We start from the raw sequence: 16773 nt of genomic DNA, 5'->3' as shown, positions 1-16773 counted from the left end.
TTCACTTCTTTTACCTAAGATTTTCTTGCTGGATGAATTTGTTTTCTGTCTGTTCTTTGACATTCAGTTCAGCTTTTTCTGGGCCACTAGCTTAGGTTTTGTTTAACAGAGGAAAACTTTCAATTATTGTTTTCTTGTTTCCTGCCCTCTCTGAATGATGGCTTTTCCACCCCACCCTTAGGAGGATCTACTTAGGTATTATAGACCCCTGCCTGATTTTCCCATACCAAACTGTCCTCCTGTCAGGAAGAAAGAGTCACCTGTGTCAGTTTTCCTTGAGGATAAGGTTGAAAGATTTTCCTGTTGTCTCTGGGCTCTGTTTTTCTTATCCTGCTCAGTATGTGGCGCTTGTCTGCCTGCAGGTCCTTCCAGCATAAGATGATGTGGTACCTTTAACTTTGGCAGACTCTCCCTGCTGGGGGCGTGGTGGAGACAGAGGAGGGGTTGTAGGCTGCTTTTAATGGTTTCAAATTACCAAGCCCTACCTGGGGTCTGAATTCCTTGAGGGAGTGATTCCACCTGAATTGGGTCTCACTCCTCCACAGGGGAAGGCACAGGCTCCAGACAACCTCTTAAACAAGCTTGTTTCTGCCTATGCCTGGGGCAGCTGCAGCCTGAGAAGTCCTGCCGCTGTATTGAAAGGCAGTTAAGCCTTTGTAGAAACACAGCCACAAAAACCTCTGTTTCTTTTTTTATCCTTTTCCATCAGTCCTGCCCCCTTAGCGCTGGGCAAAAATGAGTGACCTCCACTTTGACCAGGTTCACCTGAGCTGGGGGCCTATTTTTAGTAGTCAGAATTTGTGAATTAATTCCCCAATTGAAGCTTAGTTGCCCTCAACCCCTGCTGCTGGTAAAGTCTCTTTCCTTTCCCCTCTGGGAAGCAGCCTGCTGGGAGGGATTCCAGCCACCATGGCTTGGGGAACTCATAGTTCTGGGGGGGGCTTGCAGCTGGTCCAGCTGGTCCAGACTAGGGTGTGCTGTGTGTCTGGTCACTGACGTGGCCCCAGGAGATGTTCTGTATTGTTCCTGGTTATTTAGTAGCTGTTCTGCAGGTCGAACTAAATCCTACACCTTGCTAAGCCATCATCTTGGCACCTTCTTCCAGATATAATCTCTTGATGGAGGTAACATGTAACAAAGAAGTAAGGATATAGGAAGAAGAATGATTGAAGGATTAACACCCTGAGTCAGTTTCCCTGTCTTATGGTTTGAGAACCTGATACCAACCAAAAATCCCTTTAAAAATACATACTAAAACATTAACATGCTTCTTAACTTTATTGTTGTGACTCTGATTATTGGAGATTTGGAGAGTCAAGGTCAGCTCCTCTAAGGAATACAGAGTGGGAACTACCATTTATCCTTTATCCCAGAATATTGTCTTGAGCAGATTGCTTTCCACTGTCCTGTAGCACTCTTAGCTATTGAGTCTAAAGGGCCATCCCCAGTCTCTTACGAATCTGCCAGGTCTCCTGAGCTTCAGTATTTTACCTGCCCAATTTTGACATTTACAAATGTGACTTAGCCACCCACTTTATTACTGTTTCCTGCTTTATCTAGTGTAACACTTGCTAAAAACATTTGCCTTTGCCTTTTTGAGGTAAAGCAAATACTGATATTGATATGTGTTGCTATAGGTGTTTCTGACCAGTTTTCATCCACGTTCTGACACATCACAGCCTTTTCTAGGTTTCTGATATCTAATAAGATCATAGCAGAGGGTGATATACCTGTGGGCAGAAAATTCTGATTGCCAAATATATGTTCCTTTATAGCAAGTTCATAAAGCCTCACTATAGGGCACTGAGACACCATGGCTGTACACATGCATTAAGATAGAACTTTCTACAATTGACCACCTTCCCTTCCAACCACTAATTTCTCTGAGATGGTACCAAATTCTTGGTCTGATGTAGCTTCAATGTTTCTTACTTCTCAGTGTGAAATGATAATTAATATGACTTTATAGTTAAGGTGGTGTTCTATTTGTATTAATGAATGCATTATTCCAAAATGGTTTAATTTGGTTATAAAAATTAACTCTGGGATTGGACCTTGGCTTGGAGAGCTTATTTTAAAGGCAAATAATTTGTCTTTCGAAAGAAAAGAAAAATCTCTTCTTTTAGAAGGAAATTTTGCATTACTTCTCAGTTATATAAGCACTTGACCAAATTCCTAAAGCATTTGGTATGATTTTATTTATAATTGAGTTGGGCTGGTTCTCTGGTATGTTATGTAAAGACAGGGTCTCCTGGGGCTTCTAAACTAGCTTAAGTTCTGCAAGGTTCAGAGCACTGCCACATCTTATCAGTTGGTATCAGAGGGCATTTCTTTTACTTAGTTTGTAGCATTTAATCAAAATTCTCTTTCCAGGTAATGGTTTATCCAAGCTACTGACTGAATTGGGTTTGGAAATTATGCAACCAATCTGTCCATTGTATTTAAATGGGAATTTTGCTTTCTTGTAGATTTGCTGGAGGAGACTCACAGAAAAGATGAAGAAATGGAATCTCTACAGGTAAATTAAATTCTTAAATAGGTCAAGTGTCCTTAGGATAAATACACTCGTATTTTTTATTTCATTGTCCTTTATTTGTTTTTCTTGTCACATTCAGACCATGATGGCAAATGGGGTGAAAATTGCAGTGTCAGAACTTTAGAGCCAATTGGCATTTGCTTTCTTTTAGAAATCTTTGAAAACACTTACACACTCCTTAAAGCAGGAAGCCAACTCATCCTTTATGCAACCCTTGAAAGAAACCTTTATTCTTCAGTATAGCTTAAAAGAAACTGCAGCAATAGTAAATTAGAGCAACATCCATCCTTTTGAGTTATTTCCTCAAAAACAGGGCTGATGAATGAGTATGAATTCATGAGATCTCCATTTTCAAGTGAAAGTCAAAATTATTTTGACTCCATAAATGCCATCTATCAATGACCTACCAATGTTAACACTGATATAGAGCTTAAAATTTACACTGATATAGAGCTTAAAACTTAAATTTTACAGTCTCTCAATTTATACATATTTCTTGGTCTATAAAATTTTGTTTGAAAGATTCCACTAGACTTTTAATTGACATTTCCATGGTATGAGCAATTGATGTTAAGTTGACATCTGGCAGTAGTAGTTCTCTCTTTCTTTTGCAGTGGAGTAACTTAAAAATGATAATTAAAGTGTCTATCTTTATTAGAGGAAACATAATCAATTATACTGACATGACAGAACCAATTCACTTAATGTCATGTTTGAAATTAAGAAGAGGAAATACTTTGGGCATTTAGAGTTCTTAGTTGGCCTGAAGGTGCAAGGCAGTACTAGAGAGTGATAGGAGCCAGCTTGAATGCTGTAGAGGTAACAATGTTTGCTCCTGGTGAATGAAGGATGGGTCAAGTAATACCCAAAGAGAAAGGGAAATCTTCTATGATTGGAAATCCTTCTATTTGATTATGTGTCCCTTAAAAGAAAACTGCATTACTGAGTTGAAAATAATGAGAGAATCTATAGTTTTATACATCTAATGAAAGTGGCACATGTTAGCTACAGGTTTTATAGATTAGATTTTTTTTACATTTTAAGCTGTATTCAGTTTAAGAACTCTGGTTGCTCCAGTCTAGAGTCAGAAAAAATCTCATATGCATACCATCCTACCTATCTCTGAGAAATTAATTTCAGCAGTGCATGGGTGTTATAAAAAGCAAAGCTTTATGTACATAAGTATGTATATTTAGAAGATAATACAGGTTTTTTGAGACACTTTGGCTGTGCATTTTGTTTGCTGTTAGTTTTAGAATACCACGTATAAACATATTTATCGAGTACAGAGCTGGCCTTTTGAAATGGCAGACAAACTTTTTGAGTTTATTTCTCTCACAATACAAATGTTGGAACCAGTAATCCTATTAAATTTAATAGTCTATGTTGTTTCTCAGATGCTTTTTAAGTACTGGCAGCATTTTCTACAATTGTCCATCCAGTGCAATAGAATGTGCCAGTGAACCACTTATGGACATTTATAGTATCCAATATGATGTCCAACAGTGAAAGAGTTAAATGTTTGGCACTTTGTGGTGGCAGTTAGTATCTGATACTTAGACTCTATTAAGAACAAAGAGGGAATTGACACATCTCAATGTAGGGTAGTGGTTGATGACTTAAATACATGTACCTTAGTACAGTGGTGCATCACAGAAAGCTTTTAATTATAGAAACTAAATGAAAATCCATGTTAAAGTGCCTACGTTCCTGAGTTTCTCTGTTAAAATGTAAGTATCATTTGTGTGTAGTCTTGATAATATAAAATATGTGTTGATGAAGACTATTAAAGTATATAGGTTAAAGTAATTCAATCACTCAATCACACAATAGAACTTTGGGGGGGAAAGACAGTCATTTATAAAAAAGAAGATAGCACCAAGGATTAGAGGTTGACATTTTTGGCTTTTAAGTTCTAACACTGTCTCTGTTTTACTGGGGGGTAAACTTGAGTCACTCAATTAACTTTGCTGTGCCTTTTTTCTTCATCTTTAATGTAAAATCATAAACTGCATTCCAGAAGCCTTCATTGTGGATTAGAATATCTCAGAAAGGAAATTTAAATATTTAATTCCAATTTATAATGTCAGTGAATCCCCATGTATCCAAATTGGAGTCAATTTTATTTATTCATTATCATCCAATTGTTATGTATAATAGACATTCTAGAATTAATGCTATCCATCTTAAAGGTGGTGGGTATTTTATTTATCTCTAAATCCTTCCCAATTTCCTATAAATAAAAAGTGTTCCATCTACTCATTGAAAAAATATTTATTGAGCACCAGTTCTATGAAATCACTATACTAGGTGCTAGAGATATAAAGTATGCTAAGTATCCTGGGAAAACTTCATACCCTGTAGATAAAAGTCGATTAAATTTTTTAAAATAAAATATTAAAAAGTGATATTAGAGAAGTATATAAGTTACACCTGCCCTTGTTTGGTTGGCATAAGGATAGACTGGGTGAAAGTGAAGAGAGGTTAACTGGAATTGAAAGTGGATAGGGTGAGCTGGGATCAGGTTCAATCTAGAAAGGCTCTCTAAAAGAAACTGATATTTAAATGATAACTAGGAGTGAGCTAGGCAAGTTAGGGATGAAGATAAGAAAATTTCTAGTTTGAGGGAAGGGAATGGGAGAGCCTGAGGTAAAAGAGAGCATCAATTACATGATTAAGAAAGTGAAAAAAGCTTCATATGGTGGAGTATAGCATCTAAGAGAGGAGAGGCAAGAGAGTCTGCAAAGAAAGAAGAGCTCTAAAGGGCCCCATAAGAAAGCTTGGACTTTACCTTTAGTATATGGAGAAGCAGTTATGAGTTTTAAACAAGAGAATACTGTGATCAAATTTCCATTTGTGATAGATGACTGGCTGCTAAGTTGAAAACTGTTAAGGGCAGGCAAGATTGAAACCATGGAGACCATTGAAAGAGTGATTTGTAATAATATTGGCAAGAGATGTTAGAGACCTGAATTGGTTGGTAGAAGACAGCCTGAAGAGTAGGTAGGTTTTCTTAATATATTTTAGGATATAAAAGCCATGTGGCCTTAAGAGAAATTTTCAGGGAGTAGAAAGGGAGGAATCAAGTATGAGTCCTGCATTTCTTGATTGAGCAACTTCATGCATTATTGTGCCTGTCAATAAGACAGGGAAAGATGATTGTTTTCAATTTTTGATCTTTAGAGTTTGGGTTCTTTAAAACATCATGTGGCAGTGTCAAGAAGGAGTTTCATATAAAAGTCTGAAGCTCATGAGGGATTTGAGTTAGACATATAGAATTTGGTGTCATCAGGTCTAGTGCCATATCATATGTATGATACTGAAAGTCATGGGAGCAAATGAGAACTCCCTAGGAAAGCAGAATACAATGAGAAGATATGAAAGCCTAGGCCAAAACCCTAGGTGGTACCAACATTTACATACAAAGCTTAAGGTGAAAAGCCTGCAAAACAGTCTAAAACATAAAGGAGATACCAGGAGAACATGCTGGCATTAAGCTTAGCAAAGAATGTTTCAAGGAGAAAATAATCAAGAGAATTGAATAAATATTTGTTAAATTCTTAGACCCTTTTACCTATGGAATTTAGGATTAAAAATTAAAATTTACCATCTGGGAGGAGGAACTTCCAAGTTCAAGTTCTATCTTTCTTGTACACACACACACACACACATGCACACATAGACATACATACTCTTTCACGCTCCCCTTTTAATGTAGTGGTGGAACAAAAGGTTAATAAGTGAGTAATTTGGCATGAGTGATAGGAATCAATGGAAATGGAAAAGGATAAAAGGACAAGGAAGGGGTACAAGGAGAAGAGTGTTTTCACAGACAATGAAGACAAACATATTTGAGAGTGATTTTTGCAATGTAGTTTATAATTACCAAAATTCTTCATTGGAGCTTAACGTTGCCTGGCTCATTTTTTGTGACATTCATTTGCAGTTGCATTGTGTGCTGCTTGTCTGAATAAAGTATTGTCTTTGACTATAAATGTGTGGTTCAGTATCAGACTTCCATTTGCATATGGGTTTGAGGTGTGTTGAAACAGGCAATTTCTTTCTTTAACCTGCTCAAAATGAGTTGAAATATTTAAAATAGACATAAAAAGTAATCCTTTTTTCATCAGTTTAGTTGAAAAGTGTTCAGTGACTCTAACACCTTGTTAATCATGGCTTGCTGGTGATGTTTGCTGCTGTTGCTGCTACTTTTTGTTTTCATTTCTGTAAATATCAACCTGGACTTTCTGTTTTCACCATGTTGTGTTGTGAGCCCCAGAATTCAAAGCATACCCAAAGAGTTAGTATCCTGCTTGGTTAAGAAAAGCTCCAAAGCTCTACCTATGTACAGTCACTAAACAGAGTACCTGGAAAACTCATTTGTACCTCCTCTTCTGCTAATATATGATCCTCTCACTTTTCATTTATTTGAAATGAGATAAAACTAGATGATTATGAAAGTGATTTTTTCCTATATATCTTCCTCTTTTTGTAGGTCAACTGTAAGTCATTTTGAGGTAGCAATCCACATCTATAAATTGGGGACAATACTAATACTTCATAGGATTGTAGAAAAAATTAACTAAGATAAAAAAAAATGTGAAAAATGATGCCTGTCAGGTACTCAACAAATTTTAATTATATATATACCAAGTATTTATTTGCACCTACTGTGTGCCAGACACTGTGCTGCTATAGCTGGATATATAACAGTAAAAAAAGATAAATAAGGGTTCCTACCTCATGGAGCTCTCCTTCCATTCCCTTTTACCTTCCTCCCTCCCTCCCATTCCTTTCCTTGGGCAACAATGAAACTTAAATTCATATTTTTGTCAGGTCATGCTGAGGAGCTGAAGGTAGTGTTATATCTATGGGTAGTTACTAAATATAATACAGAAGTTAAAAGTTACAATGTAGCAATAATGACTGATTACATGGGCTACTTTTGAATATCAATCTCATTATTTTATGAGGAAAAGGGGGACATTTTAGGTGTTTAAATATTGTCACAGGTATCTCCAGACACATTCTTTAGTACCACATTTCCACTAGAAATGAATTATTTCATTTAATTGAGAAAAATTAGGTTTACATTTTTAAAAAGAATAATGCATTTTCTTTTCTAAAATTCTGGAAGCCCATGCCCCTGAAGTATATCAAGTGGCATTATGGATATGCTGTTTTTCAGATAACCCATATTACGTTAAACTACTCTTCCAGCTGGCTTTTTTTTTGGGGGGGGGGGGTGATCTTTTTTAATACAATTTTATTGAGATATATTCATACACGATTTAATCCATTCAAAGTATACAGCCAGTGGCTCACTGTATCATCATATAGTTGTGCATTTATTATCACAATCAATTTTCGATCATTTTCATTACTCCAAAAAAATAATAAAAATTAAAAAGAACACCCAAAACCTCCTATACCCCTTATCCCCCTCCATTATGACCTTTCAACTATTTGAAATCTCTCAGCCAATGAAACTTTATTTTGCTTCCCCCTTTTGATTAAGAAGACTTCCTCAACTCCATGATTCCAGGGCCAGGCTCATCCCTGGTAGAGTTCAGTGTCTCAGAATTTAGAAATATACAACTCAGGAATAGATGTAACTGCTATAAGAGTTTACAATCTAGAATTTTTATAATGAGACTTATTGAATATTATGTAGTCCTTAAACATCAATTGCCCGATATCTGCCCATGTTCTATCCCCTGATAATCTATACACTCAAATTCAATTATCAGAGTTTCCTCATTATAGTTAGTCTATATAGTGAGGCCTTACAATATTTGTTCTTTTGTTTCTGGCTCATTTCACTCAACATAATGTCTTCAAGATTCATTCCCCTAGTTGCACCTTACAACTTCATTCCTTCTTGTAACCACTTAATAGTCCATTGTATGTATACACCACAGTTCACCCTTCCATTCATCAGTGGGCCATCAATAAGTTGATTATACCACTTCCATCCATTGGCAGTCATGATTAGTACCACCATAAAAACCAGTGGGCAAATATCCATTCATGTACCTGCTTTCAGATCTTACAAGTATATACCTAATGAAGGGGTTGCAGGATCATATGGCAGCCCAATACTTAGCCTCCTGTGAAACCACCACATTACTCTCCAGAGGTGCTGCACTGATCTACTTCGCTACCAAAAGTGAATAGGTATATCTCCTTTGCCATGTTTTCTCTAGCACTTGTAACTCTGTATATTTTTTCAAACAGTTTTATTCACATACCATACAATCCATTCTAGGTAAACAATGACCCTTGGTATAATCATACAGTTATGCATTCACCACCACACTCTATATGAGGACTTTTCCATTTCTTCCACAAAGAAAGAAGAGGAAAAACAATAAAGAATCAAGAAAATCAAAAAAGAGAAACAACAACAAGAATTCCATACTCCTCCCTTCTATCCCCCTTATTGACAATTAGCTTTAGTGTATTGCCTTTGTTACAATTAATGGAAGAATAGTACAATGTTACTGTTAACCACAGACCCTAGTTTGCCTTGATGGTATTTTTCACATATACCTCCCATTTTCAACACCTTTGAATGTGTCATTCATTTGTTCTCCCGCATGTAAAAAGTTGTTTATATTTGTACATTTAATCACCATCATTGTCCTTTCTAGGTTTTACTAAGTTATACAGTATCCCTTTTAGATATGTGTCCTTCTTTGTCTCTTTTAATTGTTTTACATATGACGTCTAATTTGTCCGATATTAGTAGAGCTACCTCAGCTCTTTTCTGGTTTCTGTTCATGTGAAATATCTTTATCCAACCTTTCATTCTCAACCTATTTTTGTCCTTGGGTCAAAGTGAGTCTCTTGTAGGCAGCATGAATATGGATCCTGTTTTGTAATCCATTCTGCCAGTCTATGTCTTTTTATTGGGGAATTTAATCCTATTAACATTTAATATTATTACTGTAAAAACAGTAGTTTCTCCTTCCATTTTTTTTTAATTTTATGTTTTATCATTTTTTCTCTCTTTTTACTCTTATTGATAGCCTTCATTCCTACACTCTTTTCCAGACCTCTCTCTTCTGTCTTTTCCTATCTGCCTATAATACTCCCTTCAGTATTTCTTGTAGAGCAGGTCTCTTGTTCACAAACTCTCTCAGTGTCTGGTTTTCTGAAAATATTTTAAACTCCCTCTAATTTTTGAAGGACAGTTTTGCTAGATATAGAATTCTTGGTTGGTAGTTTTTTTTTTCTTTCAGTATCATAAGTATATCATATCACTGCCTTCTTGCCTCCTTGGTTTCTGCTGAGAGGTTTCCACATGGGGTTATCAAGCCTCCCTTATATGTGATGGATTTCTTTTCTCTTGCTGCTTCCAGAATTATGTCTTTATCTTTGACATTTGACAGTCTGATTAGTGAGTGTCTTGGAGTATGTCTGTTCATTACTCTGTTTGGGGCACACTGTGCATCTAGGATCTGTAACTTTATATCTCTCATGAGATTTGGGAAATTATCAGTGATTAGTTCCTCCATTATTCTTTCTGCCCCTTTTCCCTTCTTTTCTCCTTCTGGGACATCCATTATACATATAGTCATGTACTTCATGTTGTCATTCACTTCCCTGAGACACTGCTTGTATTTATCGATTTTTCTCCCTATCTGTTCTTTTGTGGGTAGGATTTAAGATTACCTGTCCTCTAGTTCACTAATTTTTTCTTCTGCCTCTTTAAATCTGCTCTTGTATGTCTCCATTGTGTTTTTCACCTCTTTTATTGTGCATTTCATTCCTATAAGTTCTTCCATTTGTTTTTTAAAGCTTTTGAGTTCTTCTTCGTAGTCACCCAGTGTTGCCTTTATAGCCTTCATCTCTTTTGCCATATCTTTCCTCAACTCATTGATTTGACTTAGCATTCTTTTTTTTAACAATTTAAATTGTTTCAACTCCTGTACCTTGTTTCAGGTGTTAGTTTTTTCCTTTGGGCCATATCTTCATTTTTCCTAGTATGACTTATAATTTTTTTTTTTTTTTTGCTGATGTTTAGGCATTTGATTTTCTTGATTAGTTTATTCTGGAGGTCGTTTTCACTCTTTTACCTGGGGTTTTCTTGTTAGTTGGCTTTGTTTTCTGTCTGTTCTTTGGCACTCAATTCAACTTGTTCTCGACCTTTAGCATAACTTCTGTTATGCTGAAACTTCTGGAAGATCAGAATTTTTCAGGTTTTGTTTTTTTTTTTGTTCTTATCCTACCTGTAAGGAATTTTTTTGAGGATTTTTTTGAGGATGATCTCTCCAGATATGATCAACTCCAATCAGATTTTCTCATATAAGACAGGCCCAGGTCTCAGGAGAAGGTTGTAATCAGTATCAAGTTTCCCTGAGAATGAAACCCAGCAATTTGTCACACTTTTCTGTGAGGCTTCTAGACTCTGTATTTTTCCTTTCCTACCCAGCAGGTGGTTCTTGGCCATCCTGCAGGTCCTCACTGGTATAAAGTAGTAAGGAGTCTTTAATTCTCAGCAGACCTTTTCCCTGCCAGGGGCATAGTTGAGACAGTGGTTGAGGCAGAAGACTGGCTTAAGCTGTTTCTGTTTTCCAGACCCTGGGGTCTGAATAAGATTGGCCACTTATGCTGCGCCCTAACTCCTCCCCTTTTCTTGGTGAGGATATGCCTTTTAGGTAATTATCCCCTTCCCCTGACTAGTTACTTTGTCTCTCAAACATACCTTGAATCTGCTCTTGCCTGGGCAGCAATGCCAATGGAAAATGCCTGTGGTTTTCTTTAATGGGCTGTTTTAAAAGTTTAAAAGAAAGGAAGAAAAGAAAAAATCATTTTCAGAGCCTATCTCCAGCCCCCTGGGTTTGCCCACCTAGTGCCAGTACCCTTCTCTATGTATCCCTTTTCTTAGCACACAGCCCTTTTCCCATATTCTGAGCTCAACCTACTCCAAAAGCTCTGTTTTGCTTTGTTTTTGTCTGCTCCACCTCCTTTCTGTGGGGAAAGACCTTTGGGTTCTTTTGGTGCTTGCTCTGGATTAATCTGTGCTTGGAACTTGTATTCAGCAGTCCTAATTTGTTAATCAAATCTGCAATTGGAACTTCTTGAGCTTTCCTTCCTTTGCTCCTAATAGAGACTTCTTTTTCCCACAGGGACATGACTCCAAAACATCCTGCCATGCTATTGGGGAGGGAGGCCAGCCTCCACAGTTTGGGAGACTTTACATACAGTTCTGTGCTGTGATCTCGGCCCTTCAACCTGATCCATACTGGTGTATGATGTGTGTCTGGTCATGAAATTCTCCTTAAACATTGTTCCAGACTGTTCCTATTTACTAGCTGCCCTAAAGGACAAACTAAATTCCTCATCTCCCTATGCTTCCATCTGACTCCACCATCCATCCCAATTGAGTTTTGAAAATATTCTTGAACCTTCCATTTGAATGGATTTATTTTTATTTTCTTAAGAAATTTTTGAGGGTGGAGAGTCAGGTTTTTTGGGTTTTTTTGTTTTTTTTTTCATTTATAATATGAGATTTATAAAAATGTCTCATGCAACCTTGGGGACATAAGAGTCCAAAATCTGTCAGGCATGCCATGAGCTGACAGCTCCAATGAAGGTCCTCAATGAACTCCCAGGAGAAGTTGGCTGGCTATAGTGCAAAGAGAGATTCTCTGTTCTGAATTCTCCTTAAAAGCCTTTGGTTGATTAGCTTAAGCATCACTTATTGCTGAAGATATTGGCCTTAGCTGACTGCAGGTGTAATGAGTCATGAATGCAACAAATGTACTCATAATTTAAGTCCATGAAATGTCCTCACAGCAACAGATAGGGCAGTGCTTGCTTAACCAGACAACTGGGCACCATAACCTGGCCAATTTGACACATGAACCTGACCATTACTGCCTACCCCTTGTCAACTTGGCAGCTATACATATCACCTAAACCATACTTAACTTCTAAATAGAAAACAATAACAGACACATTTTTTTCCTCACCCAATAATCTGGTTTCCTGCATACAACCAGAAATGCATTAAATCTTTTAAATCTTTCCAGAATATGCTGCAAGTCCTTGAGTAACATTCACTATTAAACATGATATCCTACAAATTAGATATTGTAACATGAACAATACAATTTATGTCATATAATACAGAGGAAAACAAAGATATTTGCTTTTTGTATGACTACATAGATACTAATTACAAAGCAAGGGAGAAATATTCATACCATTATAATCCTCAATTCTGTAACTGATCGCATGGTCATAGTTCATATTTATCACTGCCTGCTTTTACTAGACCATTCCATGTTCCCTTTACCCTCAGCATGTACCTCAGTTGGCAGTGGTTCTTTGCTTGGGCTTGGTAAGGTAACCCAAACTTTCATTTCTGAAGTTTCTGAGCCATTGGTGATCCTGCCTGGATTGGATTGTTGCAATTTTCCATTGACTTTAATCACAGGGCATGATAGTACTAAGAGATGCTCTACAGGATTTCCTGTATTCCAGGAAAATTCTTCTTTACCTCCATTGTGTAGTTGCTTTCCTATTTCCCCTTGAATGTCAGGGTCAGTCACCCCAGCCTGTAAAGTAATCCCCTTCTTTGCCTGTTGATCCAGAAGCATGAGTAGCCTAAAGTGATCAGGTGGCAATCTTCGATTCCAGTTCAATGGAATCATTGTTGTTTCTCCAGGTGGAAGCACTCCTTCTTCTGGAACTAAACCTATAGACTGGCAGAGCTCAAGGATACAAGAGACAGGAAGCAAAATTTTCCTAGTGAATCATTAGGGATAATAGCGAGTGGTGCCACTCCCATTTCCACCCCTTGATTCCTGGACCTGTGAATCCTGGCTATGGGAGAAACAGCACCATAGATTGGATACTAATTCAGAGCATACCCAGCCTCCTGGAGAATATTGCCCAGCCCTGCAAGGTATTGCCATGTAATTGGACCATAATTGGGTTTTCAAAAGACCATTCCACTGTTCTATCAACCTAGCTGCCTCTGGATGATGGGGAACAGGGTAAGAACAGAGAATTCCATGAGCATGTGCCAATTCCTGCACTTCATTTGCTGGGAAGTGGGTTCCTTGATCGGAAGCAATGCTGTGTGGAATACCATGATGGTGGATAAGAAAATCCATAAGTCCACAGATGGTAGTTTTGGCTGAAGCATTGAATGCAGGGAAGGCAAACCCATGTCTAGAATATGTGTCTATTCCAGTTAGAACAAATTACTGCCCTTTCCGTGATGGAAATGGTCCAATATAATCAATCTGCCACCAAGTAGCAGGCTGATCACCTTGAGGAATGGAGGCATACTGGGGGCTGAATGTGGGTCTTTATTGCTAAAAGATTGGGCACTCAGTAGTTGCTGTAGCCAAGTCAGCCTTGGTGAGTCCATGTTGCTGAGCCCATGCATATCCTCCATCCCTACCACCATGACCACTTTGTTCATGAGCCCATTGGGCAATGACAGGAGTTGCTGGAGAAAGAGGCTGACTGATGTCCACAGAACAAGTTATCTTATTCACTTGCTTATTAAAATCTTCCTCTGCTTCCTCTGGTGCACATTCACATGGTATATAAATATCTTCAAGTTTTTTGCCCACTCTGAAAGGTCTATCCACATACCTCTTCCCCAGACCTCTTTGACACCAATTTTCCAATCATGCTCCTTCCAAGCCCCTGACCATCCAGCAAAACCATTAGCAACTGCCCATGAGTCAGTATATGAATGTACCTCCTTCCAAGTTCTCCTTCCAAGCAAAATGAACAACAATATGCACTGCTTGAAGTTCTACCCAGTGAGAGGATTTGCCCTCACCACTGTCCTTCAGGGACATCCTGGTAAGGGGCTGCAGTTTTGCAGCTGTCCAATTTCGGGTGTCACCTGTATATCATGCAGAACCATCTGTAAACCAGGCCGAAGTTTTCTCTTCCTCAATCAGTTTACTCTAAGGATCTCCCCAAGAGGCCTTAGCCATAGGCTGGGAAAGAGAAGGTAATGTGGCAGAAGTAGGGAACATGGGCATTTGAGCTACTTCCTCATGTAACTTACCTATGCTTTCAGAACCTGCTCTGGCCCTATCTCATATATACCATTTCCATTTTATGATGAGTGCTGTGGTGCACACCCTATTTTATGGGTTGATGGATCAGACAACACCCATCTTGTGACAGACAACTCAGGTCTCAGTGTAACCTGGTGTCCCATACAGCCTGATCCAGCTTTATATTCCTTCCACTATTATCTCACAACCTTAATATCCATTCCAACAAATATTCCTCTGATTACTGTCAATATAAATTGTAAAACTCGTGTAGTTCTTTTAGAGTATAATCCAGCTCATGGGTGACACATTGCACCTCACCTTTTGGGACCTGTTAGAACTTTAGTCTAGTTACAGGTCTGGAAGAAAAGAGGAGTGGTGGGGGTGGGACATGAAAAGAATTAGAAGTATCTTTCAAGCCAATTACTCCAGGGCATTCCTTTGCAGTTTTCTGGTGAAATGGGGATTAATTACTCCAGAGAATCAAAAGCTGTTTCCCCATGAGGGATAGTTACGTGACTCGTAGGCACTGAAGGATTAATACCTACTGTATTATTTCTATGGTTTTGTTGCCAATCATTTCTGCCAGAATGTAGAATGCCTATACCCTGTATTTTTTAAGTTCTTTTTGGGGGGGATCTTAGAGAGATTATGGATTAGAAAGGCAGGGTAGGCCAGCTAAGAGGCCCTGAGTTACTTTAGAAAGAGGAATGAGAGTAAACTGGGAAGTTTGACCCTAAAACAGGATCTCCAAAAGAATTGAAAGATTATTAGAAGCAATTCTTAAATTTCCCCAGAAATTTTAACTTGCTTGGGCAATATTAAGCTCCCAATTTGAATAAATTGATAAATTTGGAGGGACTATTTAAGGCTTTATTGAACTAGAAAGTAATGTAGTATCCTGTTCATCTATAAGATTTCTCATGGGATATATAATGGAACTTCTATAATTCTAGAAGTCAAAATGTAATGCATATCTACTTATTCTTCCCAAGTTGCATTTCTTAGGCCTTAGGCAAATCACTATGTATCTCCATTTCTTCTTGTGGTACTTAATAGATATGAATTTTTTTTTTAAAGTTCTAAACTTCTAAACAATAGCATAAACAAAACAACATGGATGATTAGTCAACATGGGGGGTTGGCCAACATTTTGCCACTTCTGGGCTAGGGAACTTAATGGCTCATTAAAATCTCTGTTTTCACAAAAGGTGAAGAGGCTTCCAAGCCTTAAATTTGGTATGAGGTCTCAATAGCAATAAAACATTAGCAGTCTGTATTAGAGTCAAGCAGGGTCTCAGCCAATTAGATTTGCACATTCAATTTACTACATCAAGAGGACTCAGGAGAGCAAGGAATCAAGTATAGTAAAATAGATTTCACTTGAAATTTTAGTGATCATTAAATTTTATCACCCTGCTTTACCTGAAATTTGCAACTTAATTTTAATTCCAAATTTATGACAGAATAAAACTTGAAAATAGAATACCTTGATTTGTAGTATTGTATCTGAAAGTATGGAAGTTGATTAACTAGGTCATTTTCTTTTTCTTTTTTTTTCCAAAACAGTTTTATTCACTCACCATACAAGGTCATTTTCTCTTGAGAATAAAATAAATATAAAAATATGACTTGTTCTGTTTATCCAGCAGGATGAAAATACAAGTAATCTTTAGGATTCAATAGTCATCTTGAGTACTGTGAAGTCTCAAAAAAGAAAAAAAAAGAAGCATGCCATTTATTGTTTGGAAGAATTTTAAAAAATGCACTCTCTTTCCAGTGTAAGCTCTCAAAAGCCCAAATTTTACCATGTAGCAGAAAGTTAAATAAAACACTTGATAGTGAAAATGAGCCCGGTTGTTTTACAGATTTTGGAGATTGTTCCCATAACTAGGGGGAAGATTATTTTGTGTATGTTCATATACCATCCCTTTGGCAGTGACTTCATGAAAAGTGACTTCATGACTTCATGTTTTCTTCCAGAAAACATCCCTTGATGCTGCTGTCAAAGTCCAAGCTTGGGGTTTCATGAATATTCTGTCTGAAATAAATAGTGGCTTAGTTTTCTTGTGAAAAATGAAGAACCATCTCAGCACATTATGATGTTTCACAGTCATGACATTATCTGGGAATTTTTACCCTGTCTCCATAGTCAGCTGTCACCTTAGAATTTGAGGAAATTTCATTTGGGTTCCAGAA

The 16773-nt window shown here is 37.5% G+C and overlaps 1 protein-coding gene across 7 annotated transcripts in view; it reads left to right on the top strand.

The window, feature by feature from the left end:
- Positions 1-16773, top strand: part of CEP128 (centrosomal protein 128) — a 667241-nt gene that overhangs the window by 550890 nt on the left and 99578 nt on the right. For all 7 annotated transcript variants that reach the window (XM_077123220.1, XM_077123226.1, XM_077123222.1 and 4 more), the window contains one exon: positions 2469-2518. In XM_077123220.1, coding sequence (XP_076979335.1) covers positions 2469-2518 — 50 coding nt within the window. The remainder of the gene's footprint in view (positions 1-2468; positions 2519-16773) is intronic.

Source organism: Tamandua tetradactyla, chromosome 12 (assembly GCF_023851605.1).
Source record: "Tamandua tetradactyla isolate mTamTet1 chromosome 12, mTamTet1.pri, whole genome shotgun sequence".
NCBI classification, from domain to species: domain Eukaryota; kingdom Metazoa; phylum Chordata; class Mammalia; order Pilosa; family Myrmecophagidae; genus Tamandua; species Tamandua tetradactyla.
This window is presented reverse-complemented; position numbering and strand designations above follow the sequence as displayed.